The sequence below is a fragment of the Pseudonaja textilis genome, chromosome 2 (assembly GCF_049901715.1).
Source record: "Pseudonaja textilis isolate UNSWEBS1 chromosome 2, rPseTex1.2, whole genome shotgun sequence".
NCBI classification, from domain to species: Eukaryota; Metazoa; Chordata; class Lepidosauria; order Squamata; family Elapidae; genus Pseudonaja; species Pseudonaja textilis.
Genome location: NC_141991.1, coordinates 175,794,704 through 175,819,698, shown reverse-complemented (window position 1 = coordinate 175,819,698; position 24,995 = coordinate 175,794,704). Strand labels below are relative to the sequence as shown.

The 24,995-nt window shown below is 40.0% G+C and overlaps 1 protein-coding gene across 1 annotated transcript; it reads right to left on the bottom strand.

Annotated features, from left to right (window-relative positions):
- Positions 1–423: 423 nt before the first annotated feature.
- Positions 424–24,018, bottom strand: PTGR1 (prostaglandin reductase 1). The gene is made up of 10 exons (XM_026713409.2): positions 23,647–24,018; positions 20,421–20,536; positions 19,455–19,500; positions 17,868–17,927; positions 16,941–17,108; positions 14,548–14,665; positions 12,184–12,339; positions 9,344–9,449; positions 3,959–4,077; positions 424–3,383 (listed from the first exon to the last, which is right to left on the bottom strand). Exons 2-10 carry the CDS (start codon positions 20,524–20,526, stop codon positions 3,273–3,275), a joined length of 990 nt encoding a protein of 329 aa, XP_026569194.2. The 5' UTR covers positions 20,527–20,536; positions 23,647–24,018; the 3' UTR covers positions 424–3,272.
- Between the last annotated feature and the right edge of the window lie 977 nt (positions 24,019–24,995).

Below are 24,995 nucleotides of genomic sequence, written 5' to 3'. Positions count from 1 at the left end.
ATTAAGAGAATCACCATGGTTGACAAACAGACCACACAGTCATTGAGGAAATCCAGCTTTCTTCATTGACTTTGCTTGTCAAAAGCTGGCTGGGAAGGTTACAAATGTGACCTAGGACACAGCAACCACTGTAAATATGTGCTATGGTTGCCAAATGCCCAATTTTTGATCATGTGACTAGGGGTACTGCAACCGTCATACATGTGAGGACTAGTTATACATCACTTTTTCCCCAGTGCTGTCATAACATTGAAAAGATTGCTAAATGAATGGCTGTAAGTTCAGGATTACCTGTATTATTCTTACCAAAATGTACTTTTCAAAGTAGCAAGAAGAGTTAATAGGAACAATGAGAGGGTTGAGCAAGGAGAGGAGTGATTTAGTCTGGGAAAATGGTGTTTTAAGAAGTTCCATGGAACTGGATCAGATAAAACAATAGAATTTTTTATTGGCCAAGTGTAATTGGACACACAAGGAATTTATCTCCGGTGCATAAACTCTGTACATAAAATCAGGATCGTATTCATAAAAATACATCATAAAGCATAAGATACAACACAGTGCTAGTCATGGGATACTAAATAAGCTACATAAATCATACTAGGATACCAAATAAAACAATATAAATCATAAAATACAAGCAACAAAGTTATAGTCATAAGATAAGGAGCGAGGTAATAGGAAAGATAAGAACAGTAATTCAGCCTTACTAGATAAATGCTCCTCAAGGGGAGCTTGTGCACATATGGGGTAAGCATGTTGTCTGAATCCATCTTTCAATGTTTGAAAGCCCATAATTCGTGACATCTCCTTATCTTCCTCTATGTCGGGATGTCAAATTGGATTTCTTTGAGGGCTGGATCAGCATTGTAGTTCTCTGCGGGCCGGGGGTAGAGGGGGGCAGGATGGATGCCTCCTGCAGCACCTTGCTGGCCAAAACAGGGCGTGGGGGTCCGTGCATGGCCTCTACCCCCCACGCCTCATTTTTGCCCTCCATGCAGTAGTGGGATTCAATTTTTTTTTACTTCCAGATCTGTGGGCGTGGCTTGGTGGGCGTGGCAGGGGAAGGATCCTGTAAAATCTCCCGTCAGAGGTGCCGATTCTCTGAACTACTCAAAATTTCTGCTACCGGTTCTCCAGAACAGGTCAGAACCTGCTGAATACCACCTCTGCCTCCGTGGCCTCCTGCAGCACTCCTGCTGGCTGAAAACAGGTTGTGTGGCCCATTTTTCAGGCCGTTTTTCAGCTCGTTTTAGGGGCGTTTTTCAGCCTGTTTTCTGCCCATTTTGGACCCTTTTCAGCATGGTTTTGGCTGGCAGAGTGCTGCAGGAAACCTTGGAGGGTGAAAACGAGGCACCGGGTGGGGGGGTACACGTGGCCCTTTTTAGCACTGAGGCACCGCACACCGGTCCCTTGATATTTCTAGGCTGGCCCCACAGGCTGAATTTAAGTACCCCGCAGGCCTTGAATTTGACACCTCTGCCCTATGTGGATGATGCTGTTATTCTATTGAGTGTTGGTCTTACTACCCTGGTCCAATACAGTCCTTAGGGAGATCTGAGGGCTAACTGTCCAAAAACTAAGGTAAAGGTTATCAAGAAAGCCTAAAAACATTAGTCAATGACAGAACAAGTTTAATTTTTTTTAAAAAAACATTGGAGGGGAAACACAATGGCAAAAGATGCTAGTTATGTTGCCAGTGTGGCCCAAAGAACTATTGCATCATATCATTCCACACAAGGTAAAAGGTTCCACCAGACAAAAGTTTGATTACAACTAATTTTTTACGCTGCTCTTGATCCATGTTCTGACTTTACCCTGCTGGATTCTATTCAATCTAAATTCCTTAGCTCTAGATTCGCTATTTCCAAATGCCTCTCAAATGCAACTTCTAGGCTAGAACCAGAGTGGAAAGAAGAGTTGAACTTTTAATCTTTCATGATTGGCTTATCTGTCAGCCACCGGGCTGTTCTGTTCAGTGGTACTTACCCACCCCCTTGGAAGAAACCATTTAAGCAAAAGCTCCTCGTGGCATTTCTCAAACACTTCATACAACCTTGTTTGGTTTCCAGTTAAAAAAAATCTGACTGCCTGGTCACTTGAAATTGAGTGATAGTATGATTTGAAATGACTGCTCAGCTTTTGTAGTTATCAAAAGCAATTGGAAGAAGCCTGCCTGCCTATGTTTACTCCCTGACCAACTTTGTTGGGGATTTACTCATTGTAACCCTCTTGCTTCTCCGTTATTCCAGAGGAGGCACAGCAATCTCCCCATAGTTCATTCTCTTTGTCCTTGTGGCACTCAAGAGTTGGAACTGTTAACACATAACTGGTAACCCTTGTGTTAACATCCATTCGTTCAGCAACCATCCAATGATACGATGGCACTGAAGAAGGGGACGCTCGGACAGTCCTCGCACTTATGACCATTGCAGTAGCCTCATGATTATGGTCACATTCTGCCCTACGTGAACTGCCTCTAGTTCATCTCTGCCCTTTTGGTGCCTTTCACAGCATGGTGGAGATGAAGCGGCTGCTATATTCCCCTGCCACTTAATACTTTGCTTAGTGAGAAATTCCAGTCCCAATTAGGTTCATAACCTGAGGACTACCTGTACTGCACATTTTATATAACCCTGTGCCAAAATCTTATGCTTCCAGTTCTAGCAGAAATTCCCAGTTCGTTTGTTGGTTTTCTGCTTGCCCAAAAGGCTTTTTCTGCAACCCACAAAATTTTGTTGTCGAGCTGTGGGGCTTCAGCTGGGCAGCCATAGTAAGTTTGAGAATGGATCACTGTAAGTGTGCATTTGTGTTTTATCTATTTTTATTCTTGTTTCTATTGTTTGCTCATTAAAGCTATACGGTGACAAATAAAACTGATTGTTTATGGCATATCATGTTATTTGTCAATCAACACAAGTTCACCCAACCATCCATAATGTGTATGATTATCATAATCTGGATGTAAAAACTATAGATGGATAAGAAAGGATTCTGTATGCTTTGTCTTTTCAGACTGCTTCTTTTATTCAAATTGGGTAACCTATTGAAAGCAGGATATAATAAATCTTCTAAGAGGCAGTTGTTTCTTTTGTCCTTGGAGTTCACATGATAATCCTGATTTCCTGTGGTTTCGGGCACACTTGAAGCAGGCTAGAGTGGCATAGTGGATTAGCCAAATCTTGGATCATTCTTGGTTAGAAGACAAAGTCCATAAGGAAGTGGAGATATGGAGATTTATGGAGTTTTCCCAGGCAAAAACCTAGTGCCTTTTATACCTCGACTATTGCTTTTCCAAAGTTGTCTCCTTGGAGCAGTCCCATAAACGCAGCTGGCATGTTTTGGAAACCCTTGGTGATATCCTCACGCGATTTAATTTTTCCCTGTGTGAAAAGTGAAACATTAAAATGTATGCAGTTCTCCCTTGGGATTTACAATCTAAGAATATGTTTCTGCTCAAAATAGCAAGGGACAAGACAGAAGGAAAGCATTACAAATGTGTTTTAGAGACACACCCATAGCCACGCATTACACTGGAGTACATAAAAATCTATTCCTGAATGTATTTGAGAATAAAAATACTGAGCAATATTCACAGTAACTCCAGCATGTTCTTATCTGCCGACCAGAGTCTTTCCTTAGCCAAGTAGCGTGGCAAAGGGCAGCAAGTGAAATATGTGTTTTTTTGAGGTGATGGACTTGGATAAGAGAGACCCAGGTTGTGTATTCAATTGCAGAACTGGCTGGGCTGAATAATTAGTTCAATCTCAAAGGGTTGAACTTGCTATAAAATGAGGAGAGAATTTACATGGCTTTCTGTCTTGGGTTCCCAAGAAAAAAAATGAGGTATCAAGGTCTTCTCCCCTTGGATTACACACAAGCACACACACACACAGAGACACAGAGAGGTGGGGGAGGGAGGGAGGGAGGGAGGGAACATCTCCTATTGTTAGCTTACCTCTTGAACCCATTTCAGTATTGCTTTCAGTCCTTCATTTTTCCTATCATTCCAACGTTTGACTAAAAAACCTTCCATGTACAGCTGTTTCATGACCATGGGGATCTGCACAAATGGGCCTAGAAGAGAGTTTGGAGCAGGAAAAGTTAGGAAAGTTTGTCCTGTCACAGCATATCTCCAGAAGTGGTGCCACAAACTCTTAACTTACCCAAAGCTTACCCAAAGTTGCCTATGTCATGTTTCCTAGTTTCCAGCAAGATTTTGCCCATTTGAAAAAGAGAGACAGAGTGAGAACAGTATTTTCCCAACTATGGTGGCCGACGTAAGTTCATTTCGTAAAATTTTTGCAAGTGAAATTATATTAAGCCTCCAACAACTGAAGCATAGACATGAGCAGTGTCTCTTTCCAAATATGACCAAATGTGCAAATAAAACACAGCAAGGTTGCCTATATGTTGCTTGTATCCTTACGATTTATACAGACTGTTTCTTAGTATGATTTGATTGCTTATTGCACCCTATGACTATTATTAAGTGTTGTACCTGATGATTCTTGACTCTTGACAAATGAATCTTTTCTTTTATGTATACCGAGAGCATTTGCACCAAGACAAATTCCTTGTGTGTCCAACCACACTTGGCCAATAAAGAATTCTACTCTATGCTATTATTTCTATTTCTATTTCTATTAATTCTATCAAAGCCACCCTTTGTTTTGTGATCCAAGGCTGCTCCTGAACTAAACCTACACTGATTTTCTTGTACACATACAGCCAAACAGCAGCTCAAAAGATATGGGAGCATCATTGGAATGAGTTGCTCTGAACTAGACAGCTGTGACTCGGCCACATTTTATCAAACTAGGCCGTATGATTTTGCTGTTCTACTTGCATGGGTTGGTTGTCTCATCCCTGTGAACACATGACTTGCTGTGCCGTTTTTGTAGCGCAGGTGACAAGAGTGTCTTAATGAAAACAGTGGCATCTCACATATCCGCTTCACAGCTCTCTCATCTTAGCTCACTCTTCACCAACGTCCTGCATGTCTTTCCTCATACTTAAAGTGACCCATTAATAGTCTGAACACAAACAGCCATGGGCAGACTATACAGTATGCAGGTAGTCCTCGACTTATATCAGTTCATTTAGTGACCGTTTGAAGTTACAACGGCATTGGAAAAAGTGACTTATGACCATTTTTCACACTTACGACCCTTACAGTATCTCTATGGTCATCAAGATCCAGACGCTTGGCAACTGACTCATTTTTATGAGGGTTGCAGCGTCCCCCGGGGTCATGGGATCCCCTTTTGTGACCTTCTGACCAGCAAAGTCAACGGGGGAAACCAGATTCACTTAACAACCAGGTTACTAATTGAACAACTGCGATGATCCCCCTTAACAACTGTGGCAAGAAAATTCGTAACACAGGGGGAAAAATTCACTTTCACAACTGCCTCGTTTAGCGATAGGAATTTCAAGGTTCAATTGTGGTCGTAGGTTGAGAACTACCTGTATAAACATCTTTTCGCTGAGACCATGTTAAAAATTGGACCGAACAAAAAAATAATATGGCAAGGAAGGCATTGAACTAAAGGCAGGCAGATTTTAAGGTTGTCCTAAGCCAGGGCTGTCAAACTCCTGCCCCACGGGCCGGATGCATCACCTGCTGGCCACACCCATGCCCGGTTTAGCAAAGGGGGGGGGAAGTCCCGATACATCAAGTGACACAGCTATGACAACATGAGTTTGACACCCCTAATGTCTAGTCCACATTCAGCTACAGCAGCTCACTGGGTGAGATGGTGTCAATCATTCTCCCTTAGCCCAATCCATCTCTTGTGGTTGTTGGGGAGGACAATTAGAACTGGGAATGCAGTGTGTGCTGCCTTGAGTTACTAAAAGAAAACGTAGGATATTATGCTGATAAACAACAAAAAGCCATGTTTTCCACCCCACATTTTTATCTACCTAGATCTAACACTTAAAACAGCCACTGTTGGTGGCATGTACTTATGAGGAAGCATCGGCACGTTGGGACAAATGAAATAACTGGGGAGGGGGAAATGGATTTGCACGCAGAAGTCGCTGTATCTTGCCTTCTAAAAGTGTACAACATTTATTTCAGTCTTGTGCTCCAGCTGGGGGAAGGCTGATCTAGTTACCACCTGTTACCGAGTTCCTTTAAATGGTTTAAAAGTAGCAGAATAAGATTTCCGCTGTTACTAAAAGTAGCTCAAAACACTATTCTTATTCTGCTATTTCTACTGCCTATAAATCCTAAATATTGCTTGGAGTTACCAGGTCTTCAAAGGTGGTTTTCCCTAACTGGATGCATTTGGGTTCAAACAACTAAGCTAAAATCAAATCATTTTCTTTCTGGCTTGTTGTATTTCTACAAGAAATTACTGTATGGTGAAAATGATGGAGTAGCACGGTATCTCTACCAGATTATTGAGCAATTAAACTTTCCTGGCTGAAAATCAAAGTTAAAACTCTTTGAAATGGTAGCTGATCAGCTGCATCTCCTTAACCCATTAGAAAGTTCAAGAGGACAGACATAATTAGGGACTGGATACCAAGGAACTGGTTTCATACAGGTATCACAGATCTTCCATGAAGAATATACAACTTTGGTCTCAGCAGGTGAAAGCACCAGACAAATCTTATTTGAGATTGGGGGATAAGCAGGATCAGTTTGGGTTAAAACGTGAATGGGAGACCACCAAAAATCCCACGATGGTCAGTTGGAATGCAAAGTTGAAAAGGTATTCAAGAAAACAATAACTTTCAGTTGTGGTGGTAACAAAGGATAAAAACATCACCTGTGTCATAGTCAGAAGTCACAATTAACAAAGGAATTTTCAGCTTTTAAAATGCTATTATATATTATTTCCTAATAATCATTTACTTCTCCATAACTTCATGAAACTTTAGAGAAAGATATTTAAGTGCTTTGATTTTTATTGACTCTGGTTTTCAGAACCTTCCGCACAAAATGGGTGGTTTGGTTTTTGGTTCAGTGTTGTGTGACTCTGGTCAGTCTTATGTGACTGGTTTTTGGCTCAGTGTTGTATTCAGCAAACCAGATCCAAGGAATCACATCATGACTGGCCTCTAATGGCCTGATTACTCATTACATTTCAACCATGCAAGTTCACAGTTGTTGCCACACAGTTAGGTTACCCTGAATGAATTCTGTTTCAAAATGAAGGATTTTTGTTGGGGAGGAAAAGAAACGAAAGACAGAGAGAGAGAGAGAGAGAGAGAGAGAGAGAGATGGAAGCTTGATCTATCCTTGATATCTACCCTTGGTATCCTTTCTATATTTATTTCTAGAAGCTAAGCTACGAAAGATCGGATCTGGTTAATGCCTGAATGAAAAACTAGTCAGGAACATTTAGAATAGGGCAGTGTGTGTAGTTTTAGTGGCACCTGTAATACCACTGCTCCGTGAGCAGCATTGGCTACCAGTCTGCTTCTGGGTTGGTGATCACCTTTAAAGCCCTTCATGGCATGAGTTCAGGTTACTCACCCCACTGGGATTGGCTCGTAGTAGCAGAGCAGGTACACTTGTAGATCCCATCAGCCCTATTAATCCAGCTCGCGGGGTCCAGAAAGAGGGCCTTCTCCGCTGTTGCTCCTGCCCTCTGGAGCAGCTCCCCCCCCCCCACATGTGAGGTTGACCCCAACCTCCTATCTTTTCATAAGGGCCTAAAGACATGGCTTTGCCAGTCGGCTTGGGGCCCCAGTGGAAGAACAGCGCAATGGAGGTGGTTGATTGAGTAATAACAAATCCCAACTTCCTTCCCATTCCGCCCCCTCCCCATATGTCTTTGGCTGTAAGGTTCTATGTTTTAACTTCTATGTAACTACAAGCTGCCCAATTACCCTAAAATGGGCAGCCAATAAATAAATGTATATATATTTAAAATAAATAAATAAATATATATACAATAAATGTATATATATTTGCAGAGTGCTTTCAGGTATATATATGATAGATAATATATATATATATATATGATGGGCTTTTAGATATTTTATGTTTATAAGATATATATAAAATCTGAAAGCACCCTGCAATTTGGAGGAAAGCTGGTACATAACCAGGAAATATCTTTGCAGGAGAAAATTTTCAAAAAAAAAAGGGAAGAATGGTTTGGCGAAGGAAACATACCAAACTACTCAAACTTATTGTAATTGCAACTGTGCTAATGTTGGCAAGATGTTTTAAAAACCACAATAACATGAAACCTATATTCTTAAAGTTTCTATTTTTAAAAAAGTGAAATAGCCAACGGAGTTGATTACTACTTTTCTTATTACAAATATTCTTTTAGGATTGACTCTCTTCAAAAGTAATTTAACAGTTGTACTATTTCTTAAAGGAGAGTCTTGGACATGAGCTTTTAAAAGATGCTGCTGCTTTAATAAATAGAATTACTAAAGCACTGGATCTTCAATATATTTCCTAATGCAGGATCTTTTTTTTTTTCAAAGTGTAGCCCTAAATAAGTTTCATATTTATTGTAAAACAAATGCTTATAAAAGTAACCAGTAAAAGGGTTAAAAATAAGTGACTACATTTTTTCTCTGTAATAAGAAGATCTGCTCAGCAACATCTAGCCATGTTTCCCACTCACTAACAAATATTACTATCATACAATTTGGCGGATAATCAAACCAAATTGCTATTATGGTCAGAAACCTTTTTATGAAGTTGGGAGATGAAAATGAGCTTTCCTCCCCCATCTTCATAAAAGCTCCCAGAAGATGAGGTGAGGAGCAGGCTGAGAAGAAAAGATACAAGGTGCATCATATCCTCTATTAATTTCTACTCTGAGGTAGAACATTTTATGTATTTAGTCTCCTTTCAAAAGTAGGTTTTTTAAATATATATAATTATTCATGACAATGTATTTGTTAGGTGTTAGATTAAAATTAAGAGAAAAATATACTGGGAATATTGATCTTTTAGAATCAACAGAAGATGACTTAAATTTTGATTATTCATTTAAATTTTAAAAAACTGTTGTATTATTATCTCTGTACTGAAACAATTTTGAGGTCATCTTTGTTCATTGTATTTTTTTTTTGGTCACTTTTTAATCTGTCCTGTTATTTCCCTGTTTCCCACAAAAACCTTTACATTAGTTTGTATTTTAAGTTGCTTTTGAACCTTAATAAAAATATTTGAAAGAAACAAGAGAAGAAAAAAAGGGAGGAGGTAGAGAAGGAGGAAGAAGAGCGGGGAAGGGGAAAGAAAAAGGAGAGAGGGAAGAACAAGAAAAAGGAGGAGGAGGAGGAGGAGGAGGAGGAGGAGGAGGAGGAGGAGGAGGAGGAAGCAAACAGCATGCAGAATGAAAAATAAGAAAAACTGTACCTTTCCTGAGCTGGGTATCATTATATAAGGACACAGCACCACACACCGCAATTCTCCCATATGTCTTCATTTGCTCCAAAACAACGCTAGAAAATTCTCCTCCCACCTGGTGGAGATATAGACAACACAACATTTGCCAAGACAAAAATACTCCACAGAGAAGGGATATTGATGACTGATCTACATGGAATTGTTTTGAAAGAGCTCCACTAATACCCATAATCTGTTCTTAGAAACAGAGATCACAGGGGGAAAAAAATGCAGGGTTTTGCTTCAGGAATTTCAAGCACTTAAAACATCTCCCAGTCAGAGGAAGCAGGAGTTCACCTGTAATACGAAAGCGGTGGATTTTCCATTCCGCCACAAAAGCTTTCCTTCCCCTTTTCTTTTTGGCAAATCTGCCTAAAACTGATCAGCGTAAACTGCAGGCGAGTTCTGGAAGCCCAGAACAGGCTGAAAAAAGACAAGAGGAATTTGAGCTGCCAGTGGATAGAAATACTCAGGTAACACCTTCACGGATTTTTCTAAAAAAAAAAAAAAAGCCTTAAAAGACAAAATCGGGGCATAAACACTACCACAGCTTTGATCAAATATTTTGGTAAATGTAAAATGGGGCGGGGGGAATTACCCCCTGAGAATGAATAAAGATACAAGCTGTTATGAACAGGGGTGGGCTTCAAAAATTTTAGCAATGGGTTCTTAGCCCAGTTGCTGGATGGGCGTGGCCAAGATGGGCATGGCCTACTCGGCCTCCTGCACCACAGCGGGGCAGGTGCTTTTTGCCTTCCTTGGGCTCCGGAGGCTTTCCTCGAGCCTGCAGAAGGGCAAAAACGGCATCCCCGGGCTCCGGAGACTCTCTGGGAGGCAGAAATGGGCCCATTTCTGGCCTTCCTGAACTTCCGGGAGGCCCATTTTTCGCCCTCCTCGAGTCTCCGTGTGTGCCCTGCACTTCCCTGCATCCAAAACAGACCGTATGGGGATTCCTGGGAGGGGTGGGCGGGGCCAGCCAGGAGTGGGATTTGGGGATTCTCTGAACTGCACAGAATCTTAGCTAGGGGCTCTCCCCCGAACCCCTGAGAACTCCCAGCAGCCCATCCCTGGTTATGAGTGAGCAAAGGGTGGGGGTGTCTTCTCTGTGCACTTGTGACTACATACGTCAACTCCACCTTAATCACAGGATCCATTTTTCAAGTTTGTTTTGTGTTTGAAATAGTCACACAAAAAGTGTCCAAAGGTCAAAATACTTTGGGAATCATAAGATCAACCCTTTTTGAACACCAAATAATCATTTGGGGCTTCAATTGGATCAAATTCAAAACGTTTACACACACCTCCCAATAGTCTAAATCAGGGCTGTCAAACTTGCGGCCCGTGGGCCGGATGTGTCACACACTGGCCACGCCCATGCCCGGTTTAGTGAAGGGGAAAAAAAACCACACGATACGTCACATGACGGCGCCATGACGACGCAAGTTTGACACCCCTAATCACGTAAATGGTTCAATCAGAAAAAGAAAACCACTTTTTTCAGAGGAAGGAAGAAGAAAACCCAAACAATTCATCCAATTTAAAGTAAGGCAATCCTTTGGGGCTCAAAAGTATGCAGGTAGTCCTTGACGTATAGCAGTTCATTTAGTTACAGACTGTTCAAAGTTACAACAGCACTGAATAAAATGACATATGATCACTTTTCACAGTTACAACTTTTGCCGGTCCTCATGTTAACATGTCCTTCATTCACACCTGATCATCCTCCTCTCATATTCTTACAGGTGCTCAGAAACATACATATACAGGTAGAGGAGCAAACCTTCCAACTGCACCCATATAAGTAAGGTCACAAAAACATATACAATTGCTTCAAAATGGAAGCGGTATGCTCCATCCCCTAATAGGGTAGACCAGGTTGCTCTAATAAAAAACACGTAATTTTATCCCTAATATAACTGACAAAGGGATGAGAGCCCATGGCTTAGAAGTTAATACATCTACCTAATATGCAAGTAGCCTGGATTTGAATTCCAGAGGAGTATGGCTAGCTGATGAGAGCTAAATAGTTTGAAATAGATCTATACTAATCTCCCTTTATTTCTTTGTCGGTAGAACATAAATTTAACACTTGCTTTAATGCTTCATGCCTACACTGAAAAACGTTATCTAGAAGGGGAAATATGGAGTTGCCTGCTTACCTCCCAAAGAAGCCATTTTTTTAAATCTTATTTTTGTGATTATTGCCATTAAGTATGCACTATGCCTTATGCATAGTATGTGGTGGCTCAGTGGCTAAGATGCTGAACTTGTTGATCAGAAAGGTTGGCAGTTTGGTGGTTTGAATCCCTAACACTGCGTAACGGAGTGAGCTCCCGTTACTTGTCCCAGCTTCTGCCAGCCTAGCAGTTTGAAAGCATGGAAAAATGCAAGTAAAAAAATAGGGACCCCTTTGGTGGGAAGGTAACAGCGTTCCGTGCGCCTTCAACATTTAATCAGGCCGGTCACATGACCATGGAGACGTCTTCGGACAGCGCTGGCTCTTCGGCTTTGTAACAGAGATGAGCACTGCCCCCTAGAGCCGGAAACAACTAGCACCTTTTACCTTTTTATGCATTATGCAAGGAGACCGGTGGTGGCCTTGGTCTGCCTGGGAGAGAGGAATGCAAAGGGTGAGAGGGGTATCCCAAAATATAAAAAAGCCTGACTTGGGGACTGCAGGAGAGACTTAAGGATGAAGGGCTGCTTTTCTTTGCCATGATCAAAACAGCTTTCAGCACAGGAAGTTCCTTAGATCAGCTTCCCTTCCTTATTTTAGGCCAGTTCGAAATTAAGCTCTGTCTTGTACGTACGTTATCAAAGTAGCAGTTGTAGCCATCGGGGGAAGCATCTCTCAGGGCCTGCTCCAGAGATTTCACTGTCTTATAGTTAAAGACTTTGTCAAAGCCAAGTTCCTTAAGGTAATCCAACTTCTTATCAGAACCTGCAGTGCCGACCACTTTACAACCCTGCCAGTTTAAACAGAAATAACCATGAGGGCCAGGTTCCTTGGAAAGCTATGCGTGTTTCTTCATAAACCTTCAATAGGTAGTGATGATAGGCAGGCAGAGATGGCCAGGAGGCAGGTAGGAGAGATTGGATTGGATTCATGGGATTAAATTGGGTGGAGATAGCTGGGGAGGTCGGAGAGAGAAAGAGACAGAGAGAGAAACTTTATCACAATATATGCCAGCTGAAAAAAGGATGAGTTACCAAGTAAAAACCAAAGTAATACCCAAGAATTACAAATCTGGTGTGGTTAAGGTGTAACATGCAATAAAACAAAAAGCCATGTTAGCAGAAATAAAATCCCTTTGATCAGATAGAGAGTGTTGTGGCTGTCAGGCACAAAACCAAGATTGACACGTGGCAATTCTTCCAAGCTGAATTCTTTATTGTTTCACACCTATAGAAAAAGCCCGCCACACTGAGGAGTCTGCTTTCTGCACCTCAAATATACTCTGCAAAGTATTAGGGAGGATCTGTCCCGCCAATGGTGGGATTCAAAAATTTTACTACCGGTTCTGTGGGCATGGCTTGGTGGGCATGGCAGGGGAAGAATACTGCAAAATCCCCATTCCCTCCCCACCCCACTAACCTGCTTTACAGCTCCATTCTCCTGTACGGGGCAACAAAAGAAGGCCCAGCCAATCAGCTGGGACTCAGGAGGCAGAGAATAGATGGGGGCGGGGCCAGTCAGAGGTGGTATTTGCCGGTTCTCCGAACTACTCAAAATTTCTGCTATCAGTTCTCCACAACTGGTTGGAACCTGCTGAATACCACCTCTGGTCTTCACCCTCTTTCTCTCACACATAATATCTGGGCTGAGCTGCTCTTACTCCTATGGAATGCACCCCGCCCTCCTGGTAATCCCTACATTCCATCCCAACGGCACTTGAAAGAGTAACACCAACTTTTTATGGAAGAAGCTTCCACAGATAATGTAATTACTTAATTGCAATGAAGACACAGCTAAATGAAATTTGCCTACTGTAGCAAAACGTATCATATGGAATAAAACTATGTTGATAGGGTTTAAAAGGCCTCTATGGAGCAAGTGTATTGAAAAGACGCTCTATGGAATAAGTGTTACCTGACACGGTTGAGACCAAGTTGAAAATAAATTTTAAAACAACAGGCTGCAACAATTGACATGGAAAAAAGATGTTATACCGGACATACAAAATAAACCAGATGAAGTCTTAATAATAAAAATGGATACACAAAGAGGATTTATTCAAGCTTATTCAAGTTTTACAGAATTTCATAGAAGGGGACAAAGAAAACATTTTAAAAACCATGTTTTTGGACATTATCTGAAAGGGCTGAAGATCAAAAGTGTTGACGCAAAAGGAAGGAATATGAAGTTTTGTTTATGTGATCAAAGTTAAAATGGATATGTTATCTCTGGTAACTATTAATGGACATTAGCTAACCTCAGGACCAAAATAATGAGGTTTTGTGAATTTGTTTATACAGTAAATAAGAGGTGGGATATTGAGAAGAGAGGTCATTGATTATTGAAGGGATCATTGATATTGAAGGGACATTGAGAAGAGATGGTTGTAGTGTAAGAGAAGGCAATAAGTTACTAAAATAGTTTATACTTGTCTTGAAATGGGAAAGTCACTTCTTTATGTATCTTATTATATTTTTAATTTTTCTTTGTCTTTTATATTTTTAATAGTTTTCTGTACCTTTTCCTCACTTTTTTCTTTTGTATTAATTTCTATTGTTGTAAACTGTAAGCCTTTAATAACTATTAAAAAGAGTATTTTTCTGGCCGCAAAGAATGAACTTTTCTATAAAGCATAGACATCCTATAGGAGCCACAGTGACATCCCCAAAACATTATAAAAATTATAAATATGAGAATAATGTAATTGGCATAAGTCACATCATAATGTTTGATGTGAAGGTTATACAGTGTGTAGTTGGGACCAGTGAGTGATGCTATCATGAGAAGTGTGATGTCATGTATCATGTTCCCCCATCCCATGACTAAATGGCCATGTTGCAAATGAGGTGATTATGTGCAGAACCTTCTTTGCAGTGTCAATCAATCAAGGCACATGGAGGTAAATAGACCAGAGACAAGCAAACCAGATCTTTTGTAATTCTTATCCATTGATCCAGCTGTTATAAGTTGAAATCCAAAACATTTCATATCCACTTACCATAATTTTAGCAATCTGCCCAACCACGCTGCCCACAGCACCAGCTGCTGAATTAACTAGGACAGTATCTCCTGGTTTGGGCCTGCAGATCTCAAGTAGGCCAAAATAGGCAGTAAGACTGCAAGGAAAAGAAATTAAAAGAGTGTGCAAATAAACACTGATGTCATGACATGTCCCAAACATAAAAACCGAACAGGACTCAAATGCGAACATTCACCACTAATGGGAATAACCTAGTTGCACACAAAGACTGTCTTTACAAACACCACAGAATAAGTGGGATTCCTCAATTTTGAGGATTAGTAAACACAATGGGAATTTTGAAATAGTACAAGTAGTCTTCAACTTTCAACAGTTGTTCAGAGTTGCTGTGGCACTAAAAAATTTTTTTGAAAAAAAGTGACTACGCTTTTTTTTTTTTAACACTTATGACTGATGCAGCATCTCCATGGTCACATAATCAAAATTTGGATGGTTCACCACTGGTTCATATTTATGATGGTTGCAGAGTCCTGGGATTGTGTGATCTACTTTTGGGAATTTCTGACAAGCAAAGTCAATCAGGAAGCCAGATTCACTTAACAACCAGGTTCCCAATTTAACAACTGCAGTGATTCACTTAACAACTGTGGCACAGAAATCTTGTAAAATGGGGTAAAATTCACTTAACAACTTTCTCAGTTAGCAAACTATCCGCCATACGATTTCCAATACTTTAGCTAACCTCAGGACCAAAATGATGAGGTTTTATGGATTTGTTTATGAATAAGGGGATATGGGAAGAAGAGAATATTGTTTGTATTATAAGAGAAGATGCTAAGTTACTAAAAAATTTTACTTGTCCTGAAATGGGAAAGTCACTCCTTTAGAACTGAGTACACACACACACAGCTTTAACATTTCCTGAATATATTAGCCAGTTATTAGCCAGGATCTGTATTAGGGACACCTATCCACCCTCTCATGTGCTCTCTATCACCTCACCCATGTCTGTCATTCTCTGGGCAGATGGGCCAACTTCCAAAAAATTGGAATGCAGCCTCCTAGTTACAATATAAAGATGGATCAATAGGAAAATAGGTGGCTGAAAGGACTAAAATTCACTGTATGTTATCATTTAAAAGAGAATGTTTACACAATTGTATGCCATTGATATATGACGCCAGGGAAAAAACTTTCTAGAATATATAAAGGTGTTTCAAAAACATGTTGGAAATATGAAAACATAAATTTTTATTATGCTTGGTAGATCTGCAAAAAGGTCAGATCTGTAAAAAGGTCAGAATTTTTCAGGTTCAAATATATACAATGATACAAAGAATTGTAAAGATTAGGATTTAACTAGAAGCAGAACTTTTCCTGCACAGACAACTAGAAAAGACTTACTGTTTTTATACATGGTAAATGCAGCAATGTTATTCTACTGTATGCATAAAACACTAAAATATCCACAAAGGAGGAATGGTTGGTGAAGATGACAAAATGTGCAGGGATGGCAAAATTGTTTGATTAAGGAAAAGGCAATAACTATGTTCTGTAGAAGAGCAGGCAGAGCTAGGGTGGGGTGAGTCAAACATGTCATCAGCTTAGAGTCCTTACATTGCCACAAATGATCCATATCCAGCCATCTTAGAATTCAATTAAACCTTATCTAGCACCAATTTAATTAATTGATTAGAATCTTGTGTGTAGGCTTGAATAAATCTTCTATGTTGCAACCTGACATATGATCCTGATCCTTTGTGCCTGATAACCATTTGTGACTGGAAACCCTATGTGTACTTCTTGCTGAAAGAAGAAAAAATGAACTTATGAAATATGGGTCAGATGATTAGAAAGAGTAGCATACGGAAAGAAGGGACTTGGGATGTAAGTTTAGGAAGGCTAAATATAAATATGTTTATTATAACTGCTGTAAATTGCTGGAAGCTATTTATTTATATCTTTCTTTTTATTTTTTTAATTTCTTTTCTGTTTACTTATCACTTTTACTTTAGATCCTTTTAAAAAAATTGTATTGTTTTTACTTTGCAAAAAAATCTTTTAACGAATTTTAAAAAGAAAATAAAAAAAATAAACGCACTCAGGTGGGCCATGGGACCTGGTTAAGGTCTCAGAAAGACGTTTCTGGACATGTTGATGTTCAGGGACCCTGCATCGGTATCAGGGAATGAAGAATTAGGCTGACAACCTCTGAATACTAAGTAAATACAGTACCTTTCCTAGGTAAAAGGTATTTTTCACATAGGCTGCCTGATTGTGGAACCGTCAACCTTAGCTTTTAGGGCCTATGCAGCACCACATTCAGCTCAAGCCTCATGTAGCAGAATTCAAAGACTGGGTTACAACCCATCACATCAACTCCATGGAGTACATGATTAAGGTACACTTACCCTGGCATGCCAATTGTTCCAAGAGCCAATGACTTTGGAAGATTTTCTGGCCAGTTTGGAGGCAGTGGTGATAGATCTTTGCCATTGGAAATAAAACATGTTGTCCAGCCCGCAGATGCCACCACAAAAGTTCCTACAGGAAATGAAGGATTTCTGCTTTCCAAAACCCTTTGAAAAGAACACAGGTACCCAGTTATACTAGTTTCTACAAAGAAACTCTATGTACTTCAAACATAACCAGTTTTTAATCATTCTTTCTAAACATCTTTGAAGGAGCAGTGTAACTCTAAACCATTGCAGGGAATGTTGATGTCGTGAGTGCTGTGAGTCTGTCCTAGGCATATTTCAATTCATTTTTTATTATTCTGAAAAGTCCTAAATGGCTTTGAAATATCTAAAGCAGCATTTCCTTCCATCATTTGAGAAGAAGAGGCCCCAGAAGAGAAGTTAGTTACGGTCCCTGAATTAGAATATTTTCAATATCAAGCGAAGAACTTTTCAGGCCTTCAGAACTTGATTTTATTACTTGTATTGTGCTGGGAAGGTTTTTTTCCCCACTGAATCTTTTGTTAATGTTTATTCAGCTATCCTTGGAACAGCACTAGCGATACAGCTTGCTTTACCGTAGGGTGCTATTTGAAGATTCTTAATTATGCATTTGTTTTCTTCAATTCGGACAAAGCCACAAAGTCTATCAAATTGACAGATCTTATTGACTGTGTATTATTTACTATTTATACTGGAGCCTTAATGAGGACCTTGTGCAATTTCTTTTATTCAGCTCACACCTGTTTCCAACAGAAATCAGGCACAAAATGTGGGTGTTTTATTTTATTTTTTATTGCCCAATGCTCAACCTCAACTTCACCTGGAAGAAAGGAAGACCAGCAGCTGGTGGAATAGGAAATAAATCAAGGTAGGCCTTACTTTGCAACTTGAGACCCTATCATAATGTCCCCTTCTTTCATGAGACTCTTGCTGTATGGTCTGCAAAACAAAAATGAAACAAAAATAAATGTATAATTTTTTTGTTTAAATAAAAACAAAACATTGGACCGATTAATGACTGACATAATTGACAGGCTTAGTTCACAATAGGGCAGAAGGACATAAATGTGAGTGATTTGACTTGGACTCAAGTCAAATCCATTTCACAATGAACATAGGGCAGAGCCTGGCCTTTATGAATTGTTTTGTATCTAGCGATGACAGCAATGCAATACTTCGATCTGCAGCAATAAGTTGCTTCCTGTGGCAACTTTTTATTTAGGTCAAATGAAAGTACATAATTAGACATTAATGTAAGTTACAACAAATTCAAATATGGAGAGGGAGTTACTCGTTCAGGACACAAAGTAGGTACGGTACCTGTTTGTGTTAGGTCAAAAGCCTTTTAGTGTGTTCAAACATTGATTAAATGTTCCATTCTCTGGACCATGAGAAACCACAAAAATATGCCAGTATAATTTGCTTTGGCTAAATGTCTAGAACAGCAGGCTTAGCCATCCATCGTATCTTTAAATAATAGCATTGTTCTCTTGAACTTGGAGTATCTCTTGCGATAGCAACTAAATCAGAATCGCTCTAAGCAGTAGATCAGGACATCAAATCCCAGTGTACCATGCAAGGAAGGGCTGGTCAGAGGACAGAGAAGTGTAGTTTATTTTTAATGATGGTGACTTACTTGCAAGTGTTAGAAAAAGCAATTGATCAAGACCAATCTGAAATGATTGGCTTGCCAGATTAATGTAGAAACAAAAGGATCTGCCTACAGATAGTCTCCGACTTTATGACCACATTTAAGTGAAAAATTGTCTGTTGCTAAGCAAGAAAGTTGCTAGGTGAATTTTGCCCCATTTTACGACCTTTCTAGCCACAGTTATTAAGTGAATCACTGCAGTTGTTCAGCTGTTCATGTAGAGGCATGTCTCTAACATCCCAAAACAGCCAATTTCTGGCCTACAAGCCTTGTGTTGGGAAAAGATGAAAAATACCACTTCCACATTTTAGAGAAAAATTTGAAGTTAGCCAGCCTCGATTATCGGTTGGGAAAGAGACGAAGGCAACGTCATATGCATGTGCCCATAAGGTTGAATGGGTAAGGCATCTTTGGGCCAAAATTAGGAACATGGGTGTATACTGTACTCCGTAGGATCCAATCTGGGTTGGTCCCTGGGACCAGCGGTTTAATCTTCTGAGCTTTTGGACTTGCGCTAGACCCCATCCTCGGGCAACTTCTCCCTCGCCAGAATGTGTCTCTCACTCCTTCTGAGGAGAGAGAAGTTACCTGAGGATAGGGTCCAGCACAAGTCCAAAAGCTCAGAAGATTAAACCGCTGGTCCCAGGGACCAACCCAGATTGGATCCTGTAATATTATCCTTGGGACACATATATCATACTGTCTCCTGCCAGAGAAAAGGCTGTTGAGATAATAATTGGGAAATTAGGAGAAAAGGTCAATGGTCAGAATAAACTAGGGTTTTGGTACTGAAACACAAAGTCAAACAGTAGTACCTCATATAGGGGTCAACACTGAGAAACACACTTTCAAGCAGCATCTCTGAAACACAGAAGAAAAGATTATGAAAGATCAAGTTAATATATTACTGGAGGGAGAACTACCACTTGATAATTTTCTAATTTCTTTTATAGGAAACCAGGGAGGAATGGATAGAAAATGGGAGAAGTGCACTCGTCTGGAAATGAAACTTATGTCCATGAGGGAAGGAGTTTCTTTATCCCACAGTATTTTACCGGTTAATAAAAATGTGTAGTTTTATACTATTTTTTGTTAAAATTCTTATTATATATCTTAAGAAAAATAAGAAAGAAATAGAAGGAAACACATTATACCAATAAAGAGATGGGAATAGCAAGGAATACAAATTTCCATGTATTTATTATTTTTTATTCATTCAGTTTGAGAACTGGGGTAGAGAGCAAAAAATTAGAAATTTTGGATTTGGAGGAATAGATAATAAAATATGTCCAAAAGTGCTATTTTCTTCTAAATTGTGTGATGATTTTCTCAGTGAATTTTTATGGCCAAATTATGTAAGAGCAGATCATTTCAAAAACATATTTTCTAAATTCACCAACTCAACTCTTAAAACAGTCTTTTATTTTATATATTCACATCCAAACACTCTTGGTTCATGATTTAATTAACTAGCTTTCAATGATATAGTTCCTCACTTTCCAATCTTGCCTTCATTTGTCTTGCTTCCACATTTATTTGTGAACTTTTTAAAAAAACACCAGTCATATATTCATTTTTCATGATTTATCTTCCCCCTAAATCTATGTCTTTGAAGGCATTTGTCATAATGCAATTTTTCAAAGCAATTTTCTTAGTGTAATATCTTTAATATTTTCTGCAAGATATGTGTGGGAAGGAACCATAATTTAAAAAAAACACTAGGACAAAAGTTGACATGGGAAACCTGTAATATAAATGCACAATCAAATGATTCCTCTTACCTCCATCTTTTAGATTTGGTAGGTTTATCTCTATTAATTCAAAGTTGCTCGGCTTAGGAGGCCCTTCAAAATGCTTCTTCAGGATCCAAGCCTTTGCCCGCAACATTTTCCACAGCCTGAATGATTAAATAAGAATTTGGCAACTTTATACCAATAGCACTAAGGCTTATATACCACTTCACAGTACTTTACAGCCTTCTCTAAGAGGTTTACAGGGTCAGCATATTGCCCCCAACAATCTGGGTCTTCATTTTACCGACCTTGGAAGAATGGAAGGCTGAGTCAACCTTGAGCCAGACAGGATCAATCTTCAGGCAGTGGGCAGAATCAGCCTGCAGTACAGCATTCTAACCCTGCACCACCATGGCTCTTATTGCAGTAATTTCCTGAAGTTTAGATTCCTAAAGAATTATTGTTCTCCTGGCCAAAGCTGGCAACGCCTTTCGCTCAGAGACTGAGAAAATCCCAGATTTGTTCTTTTATTTCTAGAACAATAGATCTCCTCAATGCAGGCAGAGGGACAATCCAATTCATGACACATGCCCTTCCTTATTCAGACATAGCCATCAAGAGGATCTTTCCCCCTCAAAAAATCTGTAGTCTTTGCCAGTGGTAGTAGGGAATCCATTGTCTCCCAGTGGTATTCCTGCCCATTCATGAGCACGATAAGAAGTGATAATTCTAATATTATTTTAAACCTCATGGGACATAGTGTATAGTCAAGAAAGTTGCCTTTTTCCCCCCTCACAAAAGTACATTTGCAACATTAAAGGAAGGGTGGGAAAATTGTAATTCCCTCAAGTTATTGCTCGACCATAACTCAAAGAGTAGCCATACCGGGACCAATAGCAGTCAAGACTCCAATACATTCAGATGGGATATTGCTTCGACACTCAGATTTATAAATCTGGATAGAGTCATATCCTCCTCATACAATGTGAATCTTCAAGATCAGTATTAAGGTTCTGAATAATAGCAATAGCACTTAGACTTATATACCCCTTCACAGTGCTTTACAGACCCCTCTAAGCAGTTTACAGTGTCAGCATATTGCCCCCAATAATCTGGGTCCTCCTTTTACCAACCTCGGAAGGATAGTTGGTTGAGTCAACCATAAGCCGGTGAGACTCGGCAGTCAGCAGAAGTAGCCTGCAGTACTGCATTTTAACTACTAAGCAACCACAGCTCTGTATACTAGGATAGGATGTGCCAGAACATTTGTCCCTTGCAAATACAGGTAGTCTAGTCCTCAACTTACAACAGTTTACTTAGTGACTGTTCAAGTTATAGCAGCACTGAAAAAAGTAACTTACAATCATTTTTCACATTTTATGATCGATGCAGCATCCTCATGGTAACCTGATTTACATTCGGATGCCTGACAACCAACTCAAATTTATAACAGTTGCAGTGTCCCCTTTTGCGACCTTCGGACAAGCAAAGTCAAGGGGTAAACCAGACTCACTTAACAACCATGTTACTAACTTAACAACTACAGCAATTCACTTAACGCTGGCAAGAAAAGTCGTAAAATGGGGTAAAACTCGCTGAACAAATTTCTCACTTAGTGACATTAATCTTGGGCTCAGTTGTGGTTGTATGTTGAAGACTACCTGTATACAGTTAGAGCTGATAAAATGAAAATAGCAAGTACATTCAATCCCACGTTTGCATGCATATTAGTGACAGTTTCAGCAATATTAGTTCATGTCTGCTTTTTTCTTCAAAGCATATGAAAGCTCCAGGAAACACATTCATATGACTGCATGCCAGTCAGTGCCCAACATTGCTTTCTGCCATAAGAAAAGTCACTTTGGTGAAGAAAAATGAGAGAGAAATAAAGTGGGAATGCTCAATTGAAACGATTCCTCCATGAATGTTAAGTCAAAATGGTCAGAAGTCAACATAAATCATGATTTGAACGTAACCCTCTTAACAGAAATGTAGGGTTTTTAAATTTGGATTAGCATGCTGTGACCACAGCTATGTTTTTTGTTAAACTCTTACTTTATAGCTTAGTGTGATTTGTGAATCAAGCAAATTGTGGCATACTCAATGAACCATGGTTAATCTGCAGTCTATTTTATTTTATTCAAAAAGTTAACATACTTTCTTTTTTAAAAAATCAAAAGTTAATCTGCAAACTCTTCCTTAATTTCAACAGATATTTCTCCTAGATTTTGTTACTTTTAATACTTGCTTACCTTTCTCCAGCTTATCCCTATACCCACTCCCCTAAAGGTCATCTCCCTCTGAATCCAGTGAGACTTTAATGAAATCATTTTAAGGCCTTTCAGTTTGAAAGGTTAAAAGGGACTCTGTCCCGGCACTGAAATTAAAAAATAACTGGCATTTCCAGTTAAAATGAGTTAGAAATTGTTCCCTAATTTAAAAGTTCATGTGATTTTCCCACTGCAATACTGCATTGGCCTTTATTTTCATAGTGCAAGTATTTGGTTTTCTAGATCAACTCCCCCCCCACACACACACACACATTTAAGAGCATTTCTACCTACCACTGGACCCCAACATTTGATAAATTTACTTCATGCATTTCAAAGCTAGTTAGCCCGACATATTTAATCTCCTGCCCCAGGACTTCCCAAATGAAAGCGATATCGTCTGTCAGAAATGGTGTAGAAGGGTCTCTTGCTTGGGCTGAGGCGGAAGGGGTGGGGGGGTTAGGCTAGATGACCTACAAAATCCCTTCTAACTCTGTTAATCTGTTAATCTATATAATCTCGCTAATGATGATAATGATCCCACTACAAACAAATGCGCAGGACAGCCTCGCTCTGAAACCGTGTGGCGCCTTGATATTAAGTTTCTGCATTAATGTCAAAACTCTGAAAAAATCTCTCTCTCTCTCTCTCTGTGTGTGTGAATATCTACACGAATCAGCCAATCATTTGTTGTACAAGACAGCCACGAAGCTCTGTTCGAGTCCCCTCGGGCGACAAACCCAGACTTTTGATTTCTGCTTTCTGTTTTTTACACACACACACACCCACACACACACGCACCCACCCCCCGATCTTCTTAAGACGGGTAGCGTCCAAAACCCAACACATCTCAACGAAAAGTCGCCTGTCTCTGCTTGGGCTGGGGCGGGGGCGGGAGGTTAGACTAGATGACCTACAAGGTCCCTTTCAAGTTTTGCTAATGTGATTGTTTCTATTGTTCCAGTCCGCCGCTCAACCGGATCCCTGCAGCCCAGCCGACTAACCTGCGCGGCAGCCCGAAGCAGATCCTAGTGTGCAAATTCCCCAAGCGGATCGCTTCCTTCTCCTTTCTGCCAACCGCTCGGTTTGCAGACGGGCGGGCTGGCTGGCAGCCATTTAAACTCTCGAGTGACTTCTCCGCAAAGCCCCGCGTCAAAGCTACCCAATTAGCAATCTGTTGCGGGAAAGGCAAGGCTCTGGTGGCTTGCCTGCTTCCTGGTCATTTTTGCAGACGGCTGTCAAAAGGCCCCAACATCAAAACGCCCCAAGACGCCTCACATCAAAGCGAAGACCCGCCTGAACAAACGAGATCGCCCATATAAATGAAGGGAGCCTGTAAAAAGGAACACATTCTCGAAAACAACTACTCTACGCCCAGCCCCAGGGACGTTTCTTGCGGTTTGCATATATATGTGTGTGTCTCTGTGTGTGTGTGTATGTTAAAATAATATTTGTGATAGATGAAAAGAAGAATTAAGGGGCCACATCAGTGCAGTATTTGAAGGGCTGCCACAAAGAAGCGGGGGTGGGGTGGGGTGTCAAATTATAAAGGACCTAAAAGCAGGACAAGAAACAATGATTGGAAACTAATCAAAGAAAGAAGCAACCTTGGAATTAAGGAGAAACTTCCTAACAAGTGAGGACAATTAACCAGTGGAACAGCTTGCCTCCAGAAATTGTGGGTGCTCCATCATTGGAGGTTTTTTTTTAGAAGAGACTGGACAGTCACTTATCTGAACTAGTTTAGTTCCTCCTGCTTGAGTAGGGGACTGGACTAGAAGATCCCCCAAGGCCCCTTCCAGTCCTGTTTTGTTCTATTCTATTCTATTCTATTCTATTCTATTCTATTCTATTCTATTCTATTCTATTCTATTCTAAATGGGAGCCGTGATATGCTGCAAAAAACACATCTCCTGTTAGGATTTTTCCAAGTCTGTCTCCAGGCCCCAATAAACTTGACAGATGGGGGTTTCTTTGGAAAAGTATAGCCAAAAATATAAAAGTTACAATTTTGGGAGATTGGAAAGAGCTTCAGCAATAGGGGCATCTAGTAAATGATCGTTTTCTGTTTGGCCATGGCTGTCATTTTTTAAATAACTCTCCCTTTGGCCATGATAATAACCCTCCCTTTGGCCATGATAAGTATTTTCTGTAAGATAGTCCATACCATGCTTGCACCAGCCCCCTAAGCTTGCTATATGTTTTAAATATTTTAAAGGGCTAATTTGATTCTAGTATTGTCAGCATCACTGCATCATTTTAGATCAGAAGTCTCCCTGCTTTCTGACAACCTGAGGAGAACTCCATAAAAACTTGCTTTTCTGAGAAGGCTTATCAGAGGAGGGGGGAGTGG